Source organism: Carassius gibelio, chromosome B22 (genome assembly GCF_023724105.1).
Source record: "Carassius gibelio isolate Cgi1373 ecotype wild population from Czech Republic chromosome B22, carGib1.2-hapl.c, whole genome shotgun sequence".
Classification (NCBI taxonomy): Eukaryota; Metazoa; Chordata; class Actinopteri; order Cypriniformes; family Cyprinidae; genus Carassius; species Carassius gibelio.
This window is the reverse complement of record NC_068417.1, coordinates 5,045,041-5,063,314: the sequence shown is the minus strand read 5'-3', so window position 1 is coordinate 5,063,314 and position 18,274 is coordinate 5,045,041. Positions and strand designations below refer to the sequence as shown.

Genomic DNA, 18,274 nt, shown 5'->3' with positions numbered 1-18,274 from the left:
CAGGTTAGCATTCATAGTGATATATTTAATTGATCTTTTGATGCTGGCTCTTCCTATTATCAGGGCCGGCGCTAGCCATTTGGGTGCCCTAAGCACAAATGCTTGGTGGTGCCCCCCTCCCCAACCAACCACCCACCCACCACCAACCAAAGAAATAACTACCATTCAGAATTTCTTAGATAGGTTCTCTTTACTTCCAAAATAACTGCTGCAAATGAATAATTGGAACTGAACAATGTGAACACAGAAAGTTAAAAGTGCAAAAAAGTTTAGTGCAAATAACAGTATAAGTGTATGAATTTTATGAAGTATGAATTTTAAAAGTGCACATTTTAAACTGCAAATAACCATGCATAACTGCACAGTAGAAATTACTCAACAGAGGGACTACATCTCTATAAAGTAGGGATGCACAATAATATCGGCACAACATCGGTATCGGCTGATAAAAGCTTAAAATGACCATTATCGGTATCGGCCGATATGAATATTTCTGCCGATGAGCCAAACCGATATTCTCCAAGTGAAATAATTGACCTGTTTTTCAGATGTGAATGTCTGTCTACATTTGTAAAATAATAAATTTATGGTAGAATCAGTACAGAAGAGATACATGGATTTCTCTTCAGTAAAATTAAAGTTTAAATATATCAGTATATATTTGTAAATATATCAGTATATATTTGTATATATATCGATATCGGTATCGGCATCGGCCAAAATTATTTAGAAAATATCGGCATATCGAATATCGGCCAAAATCCAATATCGTGCATCCCTACTATAAAGAGACCGTTCTGCTATTCTACAGAACTATATTAAAGATTTTCACTACCATCAGTTGTCAGAGGCCCTACAGAGGCACACGCCTACATTTCCTAGCTGCAAAATCAGCTATCAGCAGTGTTGGGAACATTACTTTAAAAAAGGAATTAGTTATATTTACTCACTACTTGTTCCAAAAAGTAACTGAGTTTAACTGAGTAACTGAATTACTCTATAATAAAAGTAACTCGTTACCAGGGAAAGTAACTATTTGCGTTACTGCAAAAAAAAAAAAAAAAAAAGTTGCTACATGTCAGATAATTTGTACTTCTTTTTTTTTTTTTTTTTGCAGTTTTTACAAGTCAGTTGAAATGAGTAGAACAGACAGGTACATAACTTTCAATATTTATTGCACGTCAACAGACAGCAAGAGTTTTATCCTGCACTTCAAGTATTATCTTAAGAAAGGGTGTACACATTACATGCACATTCTTGCCTTTGACCACAATGATTTTGAAGTAGTGCTTATATCTTCACCTTGAAAATGCCAACTTTTCATCGGATTGCTCCTGACTCACCATCTCGCCATCTCTGCTGCAAATCTCTGTGTAGCTGTTGCGTGTGTGTGTGTGTGTGTGTGTGTGTGTGTGTTTGGCGCCGCTGGCCGGCATGTGTGTAAAAACACTGGCTCTGATCGGCTACCATGAAACACATGACTCTGCCTTAGCCAATCACAACCGCTTATCTCGTCATTAACCCACCTCCTCACTCGCTGTGTGAGACAGGGGTGCGTTCGGATTACAAAGTTTATTAAATCAATGCATAGTAACGCACCGCATTTAACGTTCAAATAACGTTAACGGTGTTGTAACAACGGGAAAAGTAATTAGTTAGATTACTGCGTTACTGAAAAAAATAACGTTGTTACCTAAAGCCGTTCTTTTAAAACTAACATTTTTATTTAAAACATTGTCTTACCTGCAAGCGACGCACGAGCATCATCCCGCTCCGCTGTCTCTTCTTTTTTCTTTTTTCCGCCCTCAACTCTTTTCGAGGCCATGTCTGAGTTCGGTCTGCCAAATTTGACATTGATTGAGGCATAATGGAACAGACCACTGGGAGGTGGGGAAGGGGGGGCACCAGAGGGAGACTGGCACAGAGATTCACCTTTTTCTCGACTAATTTGGTCTAGGCCTATATTACGTTTGTATTGCTTTTGTATATTAACATGCTTTTAGAAATATTTTATTTGTTATTTATTCTAGTAGCCTATTGTGATGATTTTTTCACGACCCAGATTTTTTGGTGCCCCCCAAAGCACTTGGTGCCCTACGCGCAGTGCGTGATGTGCGTGTGCGGAGCGCCGGTGTTCTGTCTAGAGTCTGTGTTCTGTCAGATTTTCCTACCTCCCACCAAAACAGTGGGTAGTACAATTCCACAACGAAAATTCTACTGTAAAGTTATGATTTATTAATGTCTACACCTACCACAACCCTAATCATACCCTTACAGTACTGCAAATACAGTAATTATGTGTTATATTCGCGGTTGTAGCTAAAAGGGATACAGGAAACCAACAATAAATATTATTTTCTACCAATTAGATTGCGTTTTTATTAAAGTCTACACCTACCCCAGCCCTAAACCTACCCTTACAGTAATGCAGATACATTAAATATCGTTGTTTAGCATGAGACAAAGGACGCGATATTGATGTGCGCGTGCGAAGTAAACCCGCGTAGGAAAATCTGACAGGGTAGGATAAAATGTCAGGACACCGGCCCTGCCTATTATTATGTAGCAGAATTCACCAAACACTGTATAAGTATATATTTAAATCGTTTAGGTGTGTGTGTCTGCTGCGCACTGACGACACATGTATCTGATCCAACACAAAATATAGCCTATTTCTTTATACACGTAATTATTCAGGAATGATTAAATATGAACCTATTAGTATCAGAAATTGATTTGAATATACAATGAATAATACAATAGCTTCTGTTAATATTGTTCTTTACTAAAATGAAAAGCTTAATTTATATTTTATATACAGTATATTATAGCTTAATTTCATGTACGTACTGTCTGTATTCAGTTATTATCTGAATAAATTATGGTGTTTATAATTTTAATGTCCTGATTGAGCAACATCTATTTCAGACTAGAGGTCTTCACAGTGCACCCGAGACCCGTCGACCCGAATGGTTCGGGTCTATATTTTAAATCATCAGCCGGGTCAGGTCCGAATCTATTACCTCGGGTCCCGGGTCTGTTTAACATTGTGTGTAATGCCCGTGCGATCATCAGACTCGGGGAACACCCGGCTGTGATCAGACACTGCTTGTTTTTTTGTAACTTGCCACTTGTAAAATTAGAAAAAGAAAAGTGGGAGACAAAAAAAAAGCAATCTCTCTTTCTCTCTCTCTTTCTCTGACGTTACAAGCAGAGCACACAGACAGACTCAGAGTTAATGCAAGTGCACACACGGTAATAATGCTTGCAGACTTGACAGACTCATATTTAATATATTTCAAATCAGCAACTAAATCTGAGGTAAACTGTCACATGAATGTTTTATGTGAGGCTCAAAATCAGTTGAAAAGCATATTTTAAATCATCAGCCGGGTCAGGTCCGAATCTATTACCTCGGGTCCCGGGTCTGTTTAACATTGTGTGTAATGCCCGTGCGATCATCAGACTCGGAGAACACCCGGCTGTGATCAGACACTGCTTGTTTTTTTGTAACTTGCCACTTGTAAAATTAAGAAAAGAAAAGTGTGAGGCAAAAAAAAGCAAGGTTTCTATGGCAACCAGTGAGGGACACAATGACTTCGACAGCCAAACCGCGCTTTACATTTTCTCCCATTTTTATAATAATATAAATGAACAGTTTAATCAAAGTTTTAGTGGTCAGATTCAGACTCGAAGCAGAGCAGAGAGCACAGAGATGATAGACAGAGCAGCCATGGCACTGAACGAGCGATCGTTATTATAGTTCAAAAGGGCAAACAGTCTAAGTTATTATCAGAGTTAACTCAAGTCAGAATGTACATGTGCACAGTTGCATTTGTCATCCGTCACCGTGACATCAAGTGGACTTTTGAAGCTGAAATAATGAGTGGATTGAGCTCGGACTTGGAATAACGCGAAAAATAACTTGAATGCATCACAGGCAGTCAGGTACAAAGAAGAGAGATTATGGCTCCTTAAATTAGGTAAAACAAAAAGTTGTATTTTTCGCAACAGGTTTATTGGCTTGCAATAGCAATTTAAGGTGGAATATGTTACAATCGGGTCCAGTCGGGGCTTTGTCTTCCAGATGGGTTTGGGTCCAGCTTTTGAAATAATAGACTGGTCCGGGTCGGTTCAGTCTAGTACATTACGGATATCTTTTGGGTTCGGGCACAAATTTTTGGACCCGTTAAGACCTCTATTTCAGTATCTCCAAAATAGCGCAAATATGTCTACTAGCATTATCTACTGTTTCCATGTAAAATATTGTATGCTAAATTAATAATAATTTAACCACCATTTAAATCATTACCTGCTTCAAAATGAATGATGTTAACGAAATTCTTGTTGAAACATTTACAGTTAGCACCTACTGTACGAATAAAAACACTATAACAGAATTATATAAACAATAAATAACTGTTCAATGCGAATAAAGATGTGTGTTTATGTGTTTTTTCAGATTTCAGAACGAGCACTTTGTCATTTGTTATATGATGAGGTCGTGTCTGTCTGATGTTTATCGTGTTCATAATGTTCTCTACCGTAATGAACGTAGCTTTTTAATAAGTAGAGGAAATTCCCTTGAGTGTTTGCATTGTAAGAATGTACAGGGATACTTCAGTTTTAAAAAGCTGACTTATGTGATGTCTCATTAAAATCATACAATTTCCAATTAATTCAATAGAACATTTACACAGACAAAAGGGATTACCAATATGGTGATTCACTTTCACGACGTCATGAGCAATCCAGTTCTCTATTCTAGATCAGTGATCTACAGTGTTGTGAATCTGAGCTTGATGGAAATTAATGTACAGTGCATTCAGTAACTTTTAAACAGTCAGGATAACTCATCAAACTGAATATTTTTCATGGGAATTGACCATACGGTAGCCTATATGTTAAAACATCCAAATAGATCATTTAAATTGACAATATTCACATTATTATCACAATCTCTGTACTTTAGTTTTAATTAAAAAAAATGTAGCCCTGGTGAGCATATGAGACTTAAAAAAAAAAAAAGAAAAAAAAGAAGGGGGTGGGGCCTACTAAAGGGGGGGGGGGGGGGGGGGGGTCACAAAAGGTTTGGGAACCACTGGACAACTCAAACACACAATATTTAATTTAATTCATACAGACCTACCTTATGTTGCACATTTGCACTTTGAGTAAAACAATGGCACAATAAAAAATACTTTTCAGTTCTATCTCCAATCCCTAATTTTTTCTAGTTATGTAAAGTTAAAATATTTTGCCATGATTTTTTTTTTCTCATATCACAATATAATATCAATATCTCCTGGACAGTGTAAAATATTGTGATATTAATTTTAGCTCATATCGCCCACCACTACTCTGGATAGTTTTATTTAACTGATGTCTGTCTATGCACAATTATCACGGATCCTCTCCTGACACACATCACATGTTTGTGGTCTGTGATTGATCTGCTGTAGTAGATCTACAGTGTTGTGAATCTGAGCTTGATGGAAATTAATGTACAGAGCATTCAGTAATATTTAAACAATCAGGATAATAAATCACACTGAATATGTTTTTCATGAGAAATGTCCACAATAACACAATCATAAATGTTAACTATCGAGGCACCAAACTACTAAACACCAGCACATCCAGTGACCCAAAATGTCAGATTAAGCTGTAACTTTTAACACAACTAAACTGTGCTGACATTTATCATCAAAACAACAGCAGCTGCAGCATCTGATCTTTCATGTTTGATCATTTTCAACAACAAATTGTGTACCTACTGAATAAGTGTAATAATATAGTTTATACTACAGGGCCACTGAATGCTTGAATCTAATTGGCTGACGAACATTATTTTTCTGGGAAACGCACGGTGAACGTAGTTCCAGGCAGCTCTCTTGACCTCATTACAGTTCATATCACTTCACATATAGTAAAGCTGTTATAACAGTAGTTACAGGACTGCGCTAACACCACCCCAGTCCAGTGGATAAGACACACGTCTGTGGTGTGGGAGACCCGGGTTCGAATCCACTGTGAGACACCAATGTGTCCCTGAGCAAGACTCTTAACCCTTAGTTGCTCCAGAGGCGTGCGACCTCTGACATATATAGCAATTGTAAGTCGCTTTGGATAAAAAGCGTCAGTTAAATGAATAAATGTAAATGTAAAAACAACATCATGACAGATGATTTTCTGAAAGTAAACACACATGACATTTCTCATTAGCGAGGTAATAACAGCTGTTTAGAGACACTGCTGCAGAACACTGTTGAGGGAAGCACAGAGGAAGCCTAATTCCCACAAGCTCTCTCTCTCTCTCTCTCTCTCTCTCTGTGCGTCTCTGTCTCTCTCCCTCTCTTTTTAATAACTTCATTAATAACTGCATTAGAATGCTATCAAAGGCTCAAGTCTCCATTACCAGCTTTAAAATCATGTTTTAGATTCAGCAAAAGAGGCATGGGATGAGATGCGGAACAAATAATCCTACTCACAACAGTGATTCAAGTACAAAACCCAGATGAATCCCTTTAAATCTATCATCTGATTGATGTCTTTAGGTGTGGCAACCGCAGTATAAGCTAAATAATTGACTCAAGGCCGTTAAATTATTAGAAAAATATAATATAAATAACTCAAATGTGTATCATTTATTCAGCATTATTTCATCAGGTCTCACCTCAGAGTCTTGAGTTGACAGTTTGGATCCTGTAGTAAATCACTGAGCTGCTTCACTCCTGATTCTCCAGGATCATTTCCTGTGAGATCCAGCTCTATCAGGTGTGAAGGATTTGATCTCAGAGCTGAAGACAGAGCTTTATAACCTTCTTCACTGATACTGCAGTCTGAAAGTCTATTAGAAAAATATGTTATTCTTCATTATAACACAGATTGTCATAGAAGTACATGTTCTAGAATGAAGAAAAAAAAAAGAAGCACTACAGACATTTTTGCCTGAATTGACTCTTTTCACAGTAAAGCTGGGTAAAGTTATATATTGGTGAACGTAATCTGCAATTCTTGCATTTTAATTTCCCACAATTATAACCTTCAGTTGCAATCAAAATTACTCAGTCCCTCAGAGACTGCAGTACTTTACCAATACAAGCTTTTCTGAAGATCCAGGATTAAAAAAAAAAATTGCTGATGCATATTAAAAAAGAGCTATTGTCAATATAATGTAACATTTGAGTTATAAGATTTTTTTAATAACAAAATTATGTAACTTTATTATAACCTTCTTCAGTAATACTGCAATCTGAAAGTCTTCAGAAAGACTAAATAAAACACATTAAAACATTTATTACACAATTAGGATATTAACATTTCCCATCATCTCCAAAAATCAATCTGTTTGTCAATATTTTATAAATGCATCTACACCAACACAAAAATTTCACATTACTGACCCATTCCTTGTGACACAGCGTCAGTTTATATACCAGCTAGAGCTTTACATTGATTTATGTTTAAATTAACCAAATTCAGACCTGAGTATCTGTAGTGTCTGTGAATTTCTCAGCAGACTGGAGATTTCTGTCACTCCAGAGTCTCCTATTTGATTCCTGCTCAGATCCAGCTCTCTGAGGTTTGAATTAAACGCTGATGCCAGAGCAGCACAACCTTCATCTGTAATACTGATGCAGTTTAACCTGTAGAAGAGAGAACATTGATTGACTTGATTCAAATATTCCACCAACGTTAAATAGTAATGACTTTATGAATTTCTTCACTGATAAAATAGATAACATTAGAAATACAATAGCGAATGTAGATTCTACAGCGTCTAACACTTCAGTTTCATCCATCGCACCCAAAGATAAACTGCAGTGCTTTACAACCATAGGACAGGAAGAGCTAAATAAACTTATCACTGTATCTAAACCAACAACATGTTTATTAGATCCTGTACCCTCAAAATTACTGAAAGAGCTGTTACCTGTAGCAGAAGAAACGCTTCTCAATATCATAAACTCGTCGTTAACTTTAGGACACGTCCCAAAACCATTCAAGCTGGCGGTTATCAAGCCTCTTATTAAGAAACCAAAACTAGATCCTAGTGTACTGGCAAATTATAGGCCTATTTCAAATCTTCCATTTATGTCTAAAATTTTAGAGAAAGTTGTGTCTGCTCAATTGAGCACCTTCCTGCATAAAAATGATATGTATGAAGAATTTCAGTCAGGTTTTAGGCCCCACTATAGCACAGAAACTGCACTTGTTAAAATTACAAATGACCTGCTCCTTGCGTCAGACCAAGGCTGCATCTCATTTCTAGTCTTACTTGATCTTAGTGCTGCGTTCGACACCATAGATCATGACATACTCATAGATCGATTACAAAACTATACAGGTATTCAAGGGCAGGCTCTAAGATGGTTTAGATCCTACCTGTCCGATCGCTACCATTTTGTTTACTTAAATGGGGAGTCATCTCATTTATCATCAGTAAAATATGGAGTGCCACAAGGATCCGTCCTAGGTCCCCTTCTATTTTCAATATATATGTTGCCCCTTGGTAATATTATTAGAAAATACGGAATTAGCTTCCACTGTTATGCTGATGATACTCAGCTATATATCTCAACGAGACCAGATGAAACTTCCCAATTATCTAAGCTAACAGAGTGTGTTAAAAATGTAAAAGATTGGATGACACACAATTTTCTCCAATTAAATTCGGATAAGACAGAGATACTAATTATTGGACCAAAAAACACTACACAGAATCTTGTAGATTACAATCTGCAACTAGACGGATGTACTGTTACTTCCTCTACAGTCAGAAATCTGGGTGTTATATTAGACAGCAATTTGTCTTTTGAAAATCATATTTCCAATGTTACAAAAACTGCATTCTTCCATCTTAGAAACATTGCCAAGCTACGAAACATGTTATCTGTTTCTGATGCAGAAAAGCTAGTTCATGCATTCATGACCTCTAGACTGGACTATTGTAATGCACTTCTAGGTGGTTGTCCTGCTTCGTCAATAAACAAGCTACAGGTCGTCCAAAATGCAGCAGCTAGAGTCCTTACCAGGTCAAGAAAATATGATCATATTACCCCAATTTTACAGTCTCTGCACTGGCTACCTATTAAGTTCCGTATCAGTTACAAATTATCATTACTTACTTATAAGGCCCTAAATGGTTTAGCTCCAGCGTACCTAACTAGCCTTCTACCACGTTACAACCCATCACGCACCCTAAGGTCACAAAACGCTGGACTTTTGGTCGTTCCTAGGATAGCAAAGTCCACTAAAGGAGGTAGAGCTTTCTCACATTTGGCTCCCAAACTCTGGAATAGCCTTCCTGATAATGTTCGGGGTTCAGACACACTCTCTCTGTTTAAATCTAGATTAAAAACACATCTCTTTCGCCAAGCATTCGAATAATGTATCTTTTTAATTGTGAGTGTAGTTGCATCTGTTCAAAGTTGCATTTTTATTCATTAGCTTGGGTTAAACTAATTTTACTTTGTTGGATCAGCAGCTATGCTAATGATGTCTGTATTTTGTTTCTATGTTTCGCCACGGGATTTACATCCCGTGGTAACTAGGATTTAAACAAGCTCCAGTCTGGATCCAGAACACCTGAGAAGAGATGATGCTGACCCTCAGAGGACCCCAGATGATGCTAACCTTGAATCAACAAACAGAACTAACAATTATTGCTAAATGTGTGACTGAATCATATAATAACTTAATTAATAATATTGATAGTTCATCGTCTAGCTGACTACGTCTTGTATTATTATTATTATTTTTTCTAAAATCCTGTCAAATGTGCACAAACTACTAGCTACTACTAAATATTGTAGAAACATAATTTTCTGTAAAGTTGCTTTGTAACGATTTATTTTGTAAAAAGCGCTATACAAATAAACTTGAATTGAATTGAATTGAATAGATGAGACCCTCGAACAAGAACTGAACCCCAACTGTTCCTCAGCGCCGCAGGTGTGTGTGTGTGTGTGAGAGAGAGTGTGTGTGAGTGTGTGTGTGTGTGTGTGTGTGTGTTAAATGCAGATGTTCAGAGTATGGGACACTATATTTGGCCACACGTCACATCCTTTCCTTTTCTTTTCCTGAAAGTAAACAGTAATCTTTAATCTGACTGTAACTGCTGTAGAGTATAATGATACTAACTGTAGTTTCTCCAGCTTGAATTGTGTGTTCATCAGTAGATCACTGAGGTGTTTCACTCCAGAGTCTCCTAGTAGTTTATTCCAGCTCAGGTTCAGTTCTCTCAGGTGTGATGGGTTTGATTTCAGAGCTGAAGTCAGGATGAGACACTGTTTCTCTGTAATACTGCAATCACGCAGACTGAAGACAGAAAGAGAAAACACAATGAATCAGACACGTTATGTTCATGAAGTCACAGCAGAACAACCTTCATCTATTAAATAACAGCATCTTAATCTACATTGAGAGAAAGAGAGAAGATAGAAGAAAACTATTTAATAAAGTCACAATGTCTTGATAAAACAAAAAACAGAGGAAGAGTGTCTGAACATCTTTGGATAATTTTCCACAATTTGGTCTTCAAAACAGAAAAACAAACAAGTTGTTCATTTAATAAAATAATTGACACTTCTCATGATTTATGTACAATTTCTCCTGATTTTTGATAGAAATACAATGAAGTTTTAATTCCTAACAACCTTGTGTGAAAGGTGTTGAAATCTTTCGTATCTTTTTATTTCTGTCATATAATTCTTATTTCATCTTTTGTCTAAAACTGATCATATTGTCTAAAATAAAAGTCCTGACTGCTGTGTATTTGTGTTTAAACTGATTCTGGTCTGAACATCACTACAACGTAAATGCATTCGCTCTGCTCTGTCCAGTGACTTGATCAGCTTTGCTACACAGATTCAACTTTGCACATCTAAATAAAACTGTAGGTTTGTCTGTGTGTGTAGATGTGAAGTACAGTAATATTTCTCTGAAACAGGTCAGACTGAAGAAGCAATGCCTGCACAGAATAAAGCCCAGTCTGGACCGGTTCTGTTCAGTTGTGTTACACATTCATTAATCTGGTGTTTGATGACAGAGAGATGATATGAAGCATCAATAAACACTATGAATATGTTCTGATACAGCAGCACAGAACTATTCTGTTGTGTCCCATTAATAAACACAATGAAAACAGTTCTGTCCCACTGGATAAAAGAGAAATGTGTGTGTATTTTTGGTATTATTAACTGAAATGATTGGATATTGGGTTGTGTATTTGACCTGCTGTATGAGCAACAAGAAACACTCATTACAACTTTCAAATGTTTAGATCACACAACAACTAACTTTACAAGTAAAATATACAGTACAGAATATAGACAGATTAACTATACAAAAAAATTATATATGAATATGTATTTATATATATATAGTCATCCAAAAATATTTTTAATGATATCCGGGTCGCAGTCGATCGGGTCGTTTGATATAAATATGCACTGATGCTCTCCAGACTCAGAGAAACACCTCCTTCATTCATAACCTCCTCTAACCTAAACTCCTGTTGCCCCAGCAGTGACAGTGGAAACCAGACTGACCCTGCCTTTATGAAATTACATTGAAATATAGAAACATGCATACACATACACACATATACTTTTTTTTTTTTTAATTAGACTTCAATCCTCAGTTTGTAGTCATTAAACATGATCACATTCAGCAGTCACAGCAGAAGTTAGAGACACTTTTAACTGAAGTCTATTCAAAAATTGTATGAATCTATTCTAAGAAGGTTGGAAGCTGTATTAAAGACAAACAATGTTAAACACATTAATAAAATACTGGCTATTTCTAATGTGTTCACAGTATTTTCTCCAACCCCTGTGCACTTAAAGGGATAGTTCACCCAAAAATGAAAATTACTCCATGATTTACTCACCTTCAAGACATCCTAGATGTATATGAATTTCTTCTTTCAGACAAATATAATCAGAGTTATATTAAACATGTCCTGGCTCTTTTAAGCTTTATAACGTGGGGTCGGACTTAAATGAGAATTAAAATTGAATAAAACTGTAACATTACTAGTCATGTAACATGTGAAATGATGTAAGATACTCACTTCAGTGTGTTGAGTGTACAGTGTTTATCCTGCAGTAGAGCAGAGATCTGATTCACTTCTGTGTCTCCTAGTTCATGTTCACTCAGATTCAGCTCTCTCAGGAGTAACGGGTTTTTACCCACAATTCCAGTCACATACTGACAGCCTTCATCTGCAGCAGGACCCAAAAACCTGCAGAAGAGAAGATGAAGCTGGAATCAATCCAGTGTGTATCGCATCACAAAACATTTAAAGATTATCAAACATTGTTTGTAACGAAAAGCTCTAGTTCAAGTTTAAACAGTTGAACATTTAAATATACAAATATTTCAAAAAAGTCAAAAGTAAATTATTTAAAAAGAAACTCGTGGGACAAAAGCTCACTAGATCATGATTCTCAAAAATCTGAAGATCTTTCTGGCTTTTAAGCAGGAGATGAGGAAAGTTAGCAAAGAGATAACTAGCTTGTGACAGCTAAGCATTCATAGTGATATATTTAGTTGCCGGCTCTTCCTATTATTATGTAGCAGAATTCAACAAACACTGGATTACTGATCCACTAACAGAGAACATGATCAGGGTTCAGACCATCTCTGGATAGTTTTATTTAACTGATGTCTGTAATGATGCAACAGTAATTCTGCTCATTATGCAGGTTCAGACGTGTGTGTGTGTTATCACTGATCCTCTCCTGACAAACATCACATGTTTGTGGTCTGTGATCGATCTGCTGTAGTAGATCTACAGTGTTGTGAATCTGAGCTTGATGGAAATATATGTACAGTGCATTCAGTAGGGCTGTGTATTGCCAAGAATCTAGTTACGATACAGATCACGATATAGATCGTGATATATTTACAGATGTATCTAAATGCCTACATGCCATAATGGATAGTCATCGCATGTATCAGAATAAGGCTATCTTTTTGCTCGCACACGAACAGGTCCGTTTCATCTCAGAGACGCATTCTGTCTTTGCGCTTGGCAAATTCCGCCAAGTAAATAGCAAATCCGTCATGGCACGAACACAACTGGCTCTTAAAGGGAATGGAAGATGACACTCTGATTGGTTTATTGCATGTTACGCCCAAAAAACACCCATTACTCATTAAGAGAATAGAGACAACCAGTTTAGACCATGCGCAAACCGTTTTTCCGTCGTTAAAATAGCAAAAGTGGATTTGGACACTCCCTGATTGCACCTGTGCTGTGCACTTTACACTTTGCGTTTAGATCGTCAAAATAGGGCCCATAATCTGCCTTGGGCCTTGGTATTATAAAGAATAAGATCCTGAATATATTACAGTTGGTTTAATACCTTTATCTCAAATGGTGTCAGAGTTGAATTAATTTAAGTGGGTACAGTATATAAAATATTTGAAAAATATGGATTCAGTACTGTATATAAAACAATAAAGGCATAATCTGAAAAACTAAGCCTTGTGCATTATACTGAATAATATTCTGTATATTTTACAGTTGGTTTAATCGAGTGCAGCATTAGTTCAGTCAGGCCACGGAGGCATAGGCTGTGACCAGTTGATGCGGTCAGCTGTCAAATCACTACCACTCTCCTATTAGACTCGGGACATATATATGTGGCACCACTGCTTGCTTATTATGCTCAACGGCTCATAAACCCTACCTCCCCATTATAAGCATGAGCATATTACTGTGCACCTTCTGGTTGTCGTCTTCTTTGTTTCAGATCACTAAGGCTTTCAAAATCTTAGCTGGCATGCACCTCACTGCTGAGAGACACTCATCCTCATAACCAGACTACAGGATAGACGTCCTACTGCCACATCCACATGATTATCACTGTTTGCTTTAAAGACATTACTAAAAGTCTTAATTATCATGTATTTCTAAACTCGTGGTTCTGGGGGGTTAATGTTAAAGCTCTTGTAGTTCAATTATTCTCGGAGCAAGAACCCCCATAAGGAACCATATCGCCAAAGATAATTTGTGTTCAATAAACTCAAGTAAACATGCCAAAGTGGTTCCTGTCTAAAAATACATTTATCAAATGCTGTTGTCATTTAATGGATTTATATTATTGCATACTTTAAAAGTTGTAAAGTTCTAGTTTTTAATTCCCTAGAAATTAAGTAAATGTTAACTATTGAGGCACCAAACTACTGAACACCAGTACATCCAGTGACTCAAAATGTCTGATTAACCTGTAACTTTTAACACAACTAAACTGTGCTGACATTTATCATCAAAACAACAGCAGCTGCAGCATTTCATCTTTCATGTTTGATCATTTTAAACAACAAATTGTGTACCTTGCTGAATTAGTGAAATAATGTTATTCTATAATACACTATAATACACATACCATATTTTCCGGACTATAAGTCACACTTTTTTTCATAGTTTGGCTGGTCCTGCGACTTATAGTCAGGTGTGACTTATTTATCAAAATTAATTTGACATGAACCGAGAGAAATTAACCAAGAGAAATTAACCATTAGAAAACATTACCATCTCCAGCCGCCAGAGGGCGCTCTATGCTGCTCAGTTCTCCTGTAGACTACACTGAGCAGCATAGAGCGCCCTCTCGCGGCTGGAGATGGTAATGTTTTCTCTTGTTTCTAAATAAATGCGACTTATAGTCCAGTGTGACTTATATATGTTTTTTCCTCATCATTACGTATTTTTGGACTGATGCGACTTATACTCAGGTGCGACTTATAGTCCAAAAATAACGGTACACACACACACACACAGAAATTTTAAATATGTATTATTGATTGTATATTATTTCATCATGTCTCACCTCAGTGTGTTGAGTTGACAGTTTGGATCCTGTAGTAAATCACTGAGCTGCTTCACTCCTGATTCTCCAGGATCATTTCCTGTGAGATCCAGCTCTATCAGGTGTGAAGGGTTTGATCTCAGAGCTGAAGACAGAGCTTTATAACCTTCTTCAGTGATACTGCAGTCTGAAAGTCTATGAGAAAATCACAGATTGTCCCACAAGTACATGTTTTAGAATGAAGAAAATAAAATGATGTACTACAGGGATTTTGGCCTGAATGGACTCTTTTCACAGTAAAGCTGGGTAAAGCTATATACTGGTGAACTCAAACTACATCAAATGCTATTTTTATTTTTTGCAGTTTTATTTTTCCACAATTATAAACTACAGTTGCAATCAAAATACTGCAGTACTTTAGAAATACAAGCTTTTCTGAAGATCCAGGATAAAATCTAAATTGCATCTATAACAGTTCAGTTTTAAAAGCCATATATTAAAAGTCATAATGTCAATATAGCCTTATATAATGTATTATTTTTGAGTTATAAGATTTGAATAACAGAGCTATGTCACAATTATTCAACCCTTATTTAACATTGCTGTTTTACTTGGCAGTCTAAAGCCTCCAGGTTTTCATCCAAAATATCTTAAATTGTGTTCCAAAGACGAACAAAGCTTCTACGGGTTTGGAACGACATTCATTTTGGAGTGGAGTATCTCTTATTTGCATGGTGTGGAATAAAAACACAATTATGTCTTAAGAAACTCTATTAAAACAGAATTAGCTTGAGCTGTTACACATACACAGAGTCAACCCATTCATGTGCTGAAGTCAACAGAGATCTCACAACGTTATGGAGAAGCTGTAGAGAATATACAACTGTATTACTTTAGAAAGTCTTTAAAGGCTGTAAGAAGATTTCCAAGACATTAAAAACTCTAAGCCTTATTCCTTATCTTAAAGTATGTCGTACCAGAAAACCTTTTTAGGGTGAAAAAACAATAAACCATATATGGTGACAACACCTCCCTTTATAAATCATGTGAATGTATTATGTCCTCACCGAAATCATGGAAAAAGAAAGCAGTACTGACTGAGAAGCAATTCTGTGGTCTCACTAAACAGATCAGCCCCCCCCCCCCTTTTTTTTTTTTTTTGAAACGCTCTCGGTACAGCGCATGGTTTGCCTAATCTTCCAGCATAGCCAGATCAGTCATGACACTATAGCCACATTTCAAATGACTTCCTGGCTGCATGCAAAAAATGGCTTCTTATTATTTTTGTCTTGTTTTTTGATAAAACAATCAAGATGAATTTACTATATAAGCAAAATATATATATAGTCTTGTTTCCTGGGGGGATAAAAAAAGACTAAATATCTTATCTAACTTGAACTTTTAATTTATACATTTAGTATTTGCAATTAAAGGACACGGGAAAGACGCAGCAGCACTTTCCTTTTGTAGTATTGCCATTCTAGCACTAGATTCTCTGCTTAAGCATGCTCAGAGTTCTGCTTATATTTACACACATTCCTATGTTAAAGTACAAGATGGAATATCCCACACTTTGCATGAGACTGTTCTTACGCACTCATTACACACACATCTGTGTGTATGCACTGTTGATAAATGAGGGCCCTGTAATGTAGAGTTTATGCTGGAATTAAAGCCTGCAAATTTCCAAAATTTAAATGAAAAAAAAAACACTATTGATTGTCACAAAACTTACCTCAGTATCTCTAATTTGCAGTTTATATTATTCAGTCCAGTGCAGAGGAGCTTCACTCCTGAATCCTGCAGATTATTATTGTTCATGTTCAGCTCTTTCAGATTGGTATCTGATCCAAGAACTGAAGCCAGAGCTGGACAGCTTTTGTCAGTTAAGCCACAATCATTTAGCCTAAAAGAGAAATAAATCAAATCACAAGGTTTTGATACATGAAATACATTTGTTAAATACAAAAAAAAATATACTAATTTTTAGATTAACAGTAAATATACTGCATATACAGTTTTGTTCAAAATAATAGCAGTACAATGTGACTAACCAGAATAATCAAGGTTTTTAGTATATTTTTTATTGCTACGTGGCAAACAAGTTACCAGTAGGTTCAGTAGATTGTCAGAAAACAAACAAGACCCAGCATTCATGATATGCACGCTCTTAAGGCTGTGCAATTGGGCAATTAGTTGAAAGGGGTGTGTTCAAAAAAATAGCAGTGTCTACCTTTGACTGTACAAACTCAAAACTATTTTGTACAAACATTTTTTTTTTCTGGGATTTAGCAATCCTGTGAATCACTAAACTAATATTTAGTTGTATGACCACAGTTTTTTAAAACTGCTTGACATCTGTGTGGCATGGAGTCAACCAACTTGTGGCACCTCTCAGCTGTTATTCCACTCCATGATTCTTTAACAACATTCCACAATTCATTCACATTTCTTTGTTTTGCTTCAGAAACAGCATTTTTGATATCACCCCACAAGTTCTCAATTGGATTAAGGTCTGGAGATTGGGCTGGCCACTCCATAACATTAATTTTGTTGGTTTGGAACCAAGACTTTGCCCGTTTACTAATGTGTTTTGGGTCATTGTCTTGTTGAAACAACCATTTCAAGGGCATGTCCTCTTCAGCATAGGGCAACATGACCTCTTCAAGTATTTTAACATATGCAAACTGATCCATGATCCCTGGTATGCGATAAATAGGCCCAACACCATAGTAGGAGAAACATGCCCATATCATGATGCTTGCACCTCCATGCTTCACTGTCTTCACTGTGTACTGTGGCTTGAATTCAGAGTTTGGGGGTCGTCTCACAAACTGCCTGTGGCCCTTGGACCCAAAAAGAACAATTTTACTCTCATCAGCCCACAAAATGTTCCTCCATTTCTCTTTAGGCCAGTTGATGTGTTCTTTGGCAAATTGTAACCTCTTCTGCACATGCCTTTTTTTTAACAGAGGGACTTTGCGGGGGATTCTTGAAAATAGATTAGCTTCACACAGACGTCTTCTAACTGTCACAGTACTTACAGGTAACTCCAGACTGTCTTTGATCATCCTGGAGGTGATCATTGGCTGAGCCTTTGCCATTCTGGTTATTCTTCTATCCATTTTGATGGTTGTCTTCCGTTTTCTTCCACGTCTCTCTGGTTTTGCTCTCCATTTTAAGGCATTGGAGATCATTTTAGCTGAACAGCCTATCATTTTTTGCACCTCTTTATAGGTTTTCCCCTCTCTAATCAACTTTTTAATCAAAGTACGCTGTTCTTCTGAACAATGTCTTGAACAACCCATTTCCTCAGCTTTCAAATGCATGTTCAACAAGTGTTGGCTTCATCCTTAAATAGGGGCCACCTGATTCACACCTGTTTCTTCACAAAATTGATGACCTCAGTGATTGAATGCCACACTGCTATTTTTTTGAACACACCCCTTTCA

General features: G+C 36.7%; 1 protein-coding gene and 1 long non-coding RNA gene across 3 annotated transcripts in view; one reads left to right on the top strand and one right to left on the bottom strand.

Moving 5' to 3' along the window:
• The window catches only part of LOC127987694 (uncharacterized), a 2,462,016-nt gene that overhangs the window by 1,859,032 nt on the left and 584,710 nt on the right, over positions 1-18,274 (bottom strand). Inside the window, exons 64-68 of the mRNA XM_052590053.1 lie at positions 14,844-15,017; positions 12,080-12,250; positions 10,147-10,323; positions 7,488-7,649; positions 6,677-6,850 (exon numbers count right to left, since the gene is read on the bottom strand). Coding sequence (XP_052446013.1) covers positions 6,677-6,850; positions 7,488-7,649; positions 10,147-10,323; positions 12,080-12,250; positions 14,844-15,017 — 858 coding nt within the window. The remainder of the gene's footprint in view (positions 1-6,676; positions 6,851-7,487; positions 7,650-10,146; positions 10,324-12,079; positions 12,251-14,843; positions 15,018-18,274) is intronic.
• LOC127987792 (uncharacterized) overlaps positions 1-18,274 on the top strand; it is a 338,739-nt gene that overhangs the window by 84,487 nt on the left and 235,978 nt on the right. The window contains exon 3 of one of the 2 annotated variants that reach the window (XR_008161397.1): positions 10,955-11,106. The exons of the other annotated variant lie outside the window; for it this stretch is intronic. This is a non-coding gene — a long non-coding RNA (uncharacterized LOC127987792). Of the gene's footprint in view, positions 1-10,954; positions 11,107-18,274 lie in introns of those variants that run through there. 2 annotated transcript variants of the gene reach the window in all.